This window comes from Haliotis rubra, unplaced genomic scaffold, assembly GCF_003918875.1.
Source record: "Haliotis rubra isolate DU_JTF1 unplaced genomic scaffold, ASM391887v1 Scf1024, whole genome shotgun sequence".
In the NCBI taxonomy this organism is placed as follows: domain Eukaryota; kingdom Metazoa; phylum Mollusca; class Gastropoda; order Lepetellida; family Haliotidae; genus Haliotis; species Haliotis rubra.
This window is the reverse complement of record NW_025764920.1, coordinates 172,065-178,498: the sequence shown is the minus strand read 5'-3', so window position 1 is coordinate 178,498 and position 6,434 is coordinate 172,065. Positions and strand designations below refer to the sequence as shown.

General features: G+C 42.3%; 1 protein-coding gene across 1 annotated transcript; it reads left to right on the top strand.

Annotated features, from left to right (window-relative positions):
• The first annotated feature begins 356 nt into the window (after window positions 1–356).
• LOC124271284 (serine/threonine-protein phosphatase 6 regulatory ankyrin repeat subunit C-like) lies at window positions 357–3,383 on the top strand. Its single transcript, XM_046706391.1, has one exon. It carries the CDS (start codon window positions 357–359, stop codon window positions 3,381–3,383), a length of 3,027 nt encoding a protein of 1,008 aa, XP_046562347.1.
• The last annotated feature ends 3,051 nt before the right edge of the window (window positions 3,384–6,434 follow it).

Sequence of the window (6,434 nt, the reverse complement as noted above, 5' to 3'; positions counted from 1 at the left end):
TGATTAAAATATAACTCGGTGTGATATGATTGAAATATAACTCGGTGTGATATGATTGAAATATAACTCGGTGTGATATGATTGAAATATAACTCGGTGTGATATGATTGAAATATAACTCGGTGTGATATGATTGAAATATAACTCGGTCTGATACAATTGAAATAATGTTGTTGATCTCAAACCATTCTCACACATGATTGTAACTCGGTCTGATACAATTGAAATGATTTCAAAGTAGTGTTTATCCTAAACCATGCATTCATAAAACCATAAACGACTTCAACAAATGATTTCTTTTCTCTCGCAGATTCGAACATACTTTCCTGAACGGTCATCGAAGGAAGTCCTGCATAATGAACAAGAACCCAGTCAAGCAAAAAGTGGGCATCACCCTTCCCCAAGCTTGCGAACAGGGGAAGCTGGACACTATCAGAGTCATACTGACACAAACCCCAGAGGAACTGCATTTTCGAGGGGTCATGGGCAGAACCCCTGTGATGGTCGCAGCAGCTACCGGCCAAAAGGATGCTTTGGCGCTACTGATCAGACAAGGGAGTGACCTATCACTGCTTGATGATGATGGCGAAAACATCCTTCATTTAGCTTGTACAGGGGGTAACGTTGAAGCTGTGAAGATCATTCTTCTGCAGAAAGCCGTTGCCATCGACAGCAGAGGCAAGTACGGTCAAACGTCTGTGATGATAGCTGCTTATTACGGACACACAGCGGTTTATGATTTACTGGAGAGTAAGAAGTGTTCCATGAAAATCTTGGATGACCGTGACGATAATATTCTTCATGTAGCTTGTCTTGGTGGAAAGGTTGATATGGTGAGACACATTCTGTCTCAAAGGATATTTGGCATCGAGACCAGGGGACAGTTTGGACAAACCGCGTTGATGAAAGCCGCGAGGATGGGTCACAGTGAGGTGTTTGATGTATTACTTGAAAATGGAAGTGATTTCTCCGTGGTGGATTATGATGGTGATAACATTCTTCACGTTGCCTGTCTCAGTGATGATGTTGATCTGGTGACGTCTCTATTGATGTCTAAAAGAACACTCGACCTGGAGTGTCGTGGTCAGTATGGAAGAACTGCGTTGATGAAAGCAGCTGAGAAGGGACACCGTGGTGTATATGACCTGCTGGTGAGCAAAGGTTCTAACGTCTCTGTGCTTGATGATGACGGCAACAACGTCCTCCATGTCGCCTGCTGTGGAGGCGATGTACACATGGTGAAACATGTACTGTGCAATAAACAGTTTGGAATAGAGGATCGTGGCAAATTTGGAAGGACGCCGCTCATGATGGCAGCAGAAAAAGGCAATATTCGTGTCTTTGATTCCCTTATCAGCAGAGCTTGTGACTTCAAGGCTTTAGATTTCCACGGATACAACGTCCTGCATGTTGCATGCTTCAGTGGGAATATTGACATGGTGAGCCATGTTCTCACCAAGACAAACATTGATATTGAAAGCAAGGGACAATATGGCAGAACACCGTTGATGGCTTCAGCAAATAAAGGGCACCGGGGACTTTTTGAATTTCTTGTCACCAAGGGTTCCGACGTGTCAGCAGTAGACGACGACGGCAATAACGTCCTCCATGTAGCTTGTCAAGGTGGCAGTTTGGACATGGTGAAGTACATCATTTCTCAGAAGATATTTACAGCAGAAATCAAGGACAAACTGGGACGCACACCGGTGATGCATGCAGCTTATTTTGGTCAGCGCGAAGTCTTTGAATATTTGGTTAGCAAAGGGTGTAGTTTGTCAGTAATAGACAAAGATGGAGACACAGTTCTACACATGACCTGCTATGGTGGAAGACAGGAACTCGTGCAAGCTGTTCTGTCCAGAGGGGTGGTTGATATTGAAAGCAAGGGCAAATACGGACGAACGCCGGTCATGACTGCAGCCGATTTCGGTCACATGAATATCTTCGATTTTCTGGTCAGCAAGGGATGTGATCTTTCTGTAGTGGACGCCAACGGTGACAACATCCTCCACGTTGCATGCTACTGTGGCAACGTTGATATGGTCAAGCACCTGTTATCTCAGAAGGTTTGTGGAATCGAGTCGAGGGGAAAATACGGAAGGACGCCGATTATGACAGCAGCATTCTTTGGTCGAGTTCCTGTGTTTGAGTTACTTCTTGACCTAGGGGCTGACTTGTCGGTAGCTGACGATGATGGAGATAATATTCTTCATGTTGCGTGTCTTGGAGGCAACGTTGCCATGGTGGAGGCTATCGTGTCAAAGGATGTTCTTCCATTAGAAAGCAGGGGGACGTATAGAAGAACACCCGTTATGCATGCTGCTAATAAAGGCCACACAGACGTGGTGGATCTGCTCGTTAGGAGTGGATGTGATCTTTCTGTGATGGACAGCAACAAAGACAACATCCTTCACGTAGCAGCCAAAGGGGGAAGCGTGGACGTATTGCGATACATCCTTTCACAAAATGTATTGGACATAGACGCTAAGGGTCAATACGGACAAACAGCTTTGTTAAAGGCAGCACGAACACATCACAAGAACGTGGTGGACTTACTCCTGTCTGAAGGTTGTTCAAACCTTGCTGTGGACAATTACAATAACAATATTCTCCATGTTGCCTGTCTTGGTGGAAACATGAACATGGTGACACACATCGTGTCTCTGAAGATAGCTGACCTTGAAAGTCGTGGGAAGCACGGAAGAACAGGATTAATGATGGCAGCAGAAAAGGGCCACATACCAGTCTTTGACTTCCTGGTGAGCGAAGGATCTAATATGAAGACCGTAGACGATGACAGAGACAACATCCTTCACCTCGCATGTTTCTATGGCAGTGAAGACATGGTCAACCACATCCTTGCTCTAGGCGCCATCAGTATAGAGAGCAAGGGTCAGTATGGTCAAACGCCATTGATGAAGGCAGCAGCGTCAGGACACAGACACATCTTTGATTTGCTTGTGAGCAAAGGTTGCAACACTTCCTTTGTGAATGCTGACGGAGACAACGTCCTTCACGTTGCTTGTCTGGGGGGTAATGTCGACATGGTGAACCATGTCATTGCCTCGAAGATAGGAGGGCTAGAAAGCAAGGGAAAGTATGGCCAGACCCCAGTCATGAAGGCTGCTAGTATGGGACACAAGGGGGTGTTTGTTCTTCTTGTGAGCAAGGAGTGCGATTTGAAGGCGGTCGACAATGATGGAGACAGCATTATTCACGTAGCCTGCTACGGAGGTAACCTTGACATTGTCAAATACCTGATCACTCTTCATGGCGTCGTGGATATCAATAAGAAAAACAAAGCTGGAAAATCACCACTACAAGTTGCTGAAACCTGTGGCTACACATCGATAGTTGAGATCCTGAAAGAAGACTCATCTTAGCTAGCTGGAGTTGATGTGATTCGACACCTTCATGACGAACCCGTGAGGATTCGGGGTTAGCATCGGCAGATGGCAAACTATGTTGGCCCTAAGAGGCGACCAAATAGATCTGGTTCTTGAGCTCAGTGACTATGATGGTATGTGTCCTTTCACACAATATCGTTCACAATAAGGACTGTTGTTTACATTGCTGAGTGCAGCTATAAGAACCAAACATGGCAGGACTGCGGAATATGCATGTGCACATATAGCTGAGCGTTGATTGAAAACTGTAAGAGAAATCTCATGATTTAAGATGTTTTGTTGTCATATGGTCAAGACGTTCCCGGTAATAATTTTTCTCATTATTGCGTAAAGCCGCACTCAGTTGGATTTGACGGCGGTCTGTAAATAATCAGGACAGACATAGCAGTAGTTATGTAACAATGAGCAATTGTCCAAATCGTAGCCTGACAACCTGATCCATAAAATCCTCTTGCGATCACCATAGATTGTTACGGACCTACTCTCACCTGAGAATTCTCACTTTGTCATGAGATTACTAAGTTCCATTTAAAAGTGAAAATGGTTGCATGTGTTTAGATCAGGGCAGAGAAATTATTTATTATGGGTTCTGTGCTCAATTGGATTAAGTGCTAAGTGATCACGTTTCCGTTTCATTTCTTTCATTTCTTTCTATACAAATCATTTGGAATTGTGTACTAAAATAATACATAAAGGGCATTAATGCTCGTATTCAAAATTCAGCCTAATTATCTTTAACACAACAAGCTGTAATCTGTTTGATTGGCATTTAGAAGTCCAGCTATCATTGCTAATTAATCTCATCAGCCATGTATATTTTGTTTCTGCCTCTAGGGCCATTGGCTTCCTCCTATCGTCACTACATTATTACCACCGTGCTTTGTTGTTGTTGTTAATCTCCTTGATTCATACCTACATGTTGTTATTACTTAATCCCTGTTCATGTATATAAGTCTGTTCTGTGCTGTAGTACTTCACTCTTGCTTGACAACGGTTTAAGAATCCATACCGAAACGTGGCACCATATATAATATAAGAAGTTGTTATCCATAAACAATCTTACTTTCTTAACAAGCTGTAATGTTACAAAGCCTTACCTAATCCTGACATCTTATGGTTGCGTTTTGAATATATTAAATTTACTGGAAATCTGGAAATCTTTGTGGAAACTAGTCAGACAATCATTACATATAGATTTGCATGTAGTTTTCAGTAGATTATAATATAGCATGTTATTAGATTGATCGTTGAAGAAAGGCATCTTTGGTGCATATGGCAGAAAGGTTATGGTTTCAGCTTGGATGGAATCCACGAATTGATTCAGCTTTATTGTATCTCATTTAGTTTCAAACATCGTCATTTCAATTTATTCAATTCTTTACTATCTGTAACGTACTGTAGGTAACACACGTTGTTTTCATCATATGGATCGGTACGACCAAGGAACGCAACTGTAGGAAATTGGTTACGCAAGGCATTCCTCCGTCAATCCACTGCTAAAAGTAAAAGAAACATTTTCCTAGTTCGACTACAACTGTTTGGTGCGTTGGTATGTGTTCAGTTTTGCAGACTTTGACTTTTCTTGTAATTTAGGTGATATCAGCCCAAATAAAAAGATGTGCACTTTGGAGTTGATTGTATTCCCTGTTTACAAAAGACTGTAACTGGTAACTGGCTCCCATGCTATAATCTGTTTGAAGGCTTTAACTGGCTAAGTGACCCAACCTCGAAAGGTGTCTTAACCTTGTACGTTGGTATACCTTGACAGGTGGTTTAAACTCGACAAGTGGCTTCACCTTGATGGGTGGCTTACCTTGATGGGTGGCTTACCTTGATGGACGACTTACCTTGATGGGTGACTTACCATGATGGGTGGCTTACCATGATGGGTGGCTTACCATGATGGGTGACTTACCTTGATGGAAGGCTTACCATGATGGGTGACTTACCTTGATGGGTGACTTACCTTGATGGGTGACTTACCATGATGGGTGGCTTACCATGATGGGTGGCTTCACCTTGATGGGTGGCTTACCTTGATGGGTGGCTTCACCTTGATGGGTGGCTTCACCTTGATGGGTGGCTTACCTTGATGGGTGGCTTCACCTTGATGGGTAACCTACCTTGATGGGTGGCTTCACCTTGATGGGTAACCTACCTTGATGGGTGGCTTACCTACTAAGTTCCATTTAAAAGTGAAAATGGTTGCATGTGTTTAGATCAGGGCAGAGAAATTATTTATTATGGGTTCTGTGCTCAATTGGATTAAGTGCTAAGTGATCACGTTTCCGTTTCATTTCTTTCATTTCTTTCTATACAAATCATTTGGAATTGTGTACTAAAATAATACATAAAGGGCATTAATGCTCGTATTCAAAATTCAGCCTAATTATCTTTAACACAACAAGCTGTAATCTGTTTGATTGGCATTTAGAAGTCCAGCTATCATTGCTAATTAATCTCATCAGCCATGTATATTTTGTTTCTGCCTCTAGGGCCATTGGCTTCCTCCTATCGTCACTACATTATTACCACCGTGCTTTGTTGTTGTTGTTAATCTCCTTGATTCATACCTACATGTTGTTATTACTTAATCCCTGTTCATGTATATAAGTCTGTTCTGTGCTGTAGTACTTCACTCTTGCTTGACAACGGTTTAAGAATCCATACCGAAACGTGGCACCATATATAATATAAGAGAGTTGTTATCCATAAACAATCTTACTTTCTTAACAAGCTGTAATGTTACAAAGCCTTACCTAATCCTGACATCTTATGGTTGCGTTTTGAATATATTAAATTTACTGGAAATCTGAAATCTTTGTGGAAACTAGTCAGACAATCATTACATATAGATTTGCATGTAGTTTTCAGTAGATTATAATATAGCATGTTATTAGATTGATCGTTGAAGAAAGGCATCTTTGGGTGGCTTACCTTGATGGGTGGCTTACCTTGATGGGTGGCTTACCTTGACCTGGGTGGCTTTCCTTGATGGGTGGCTTACCTTGATGGGTGGCTTACCTT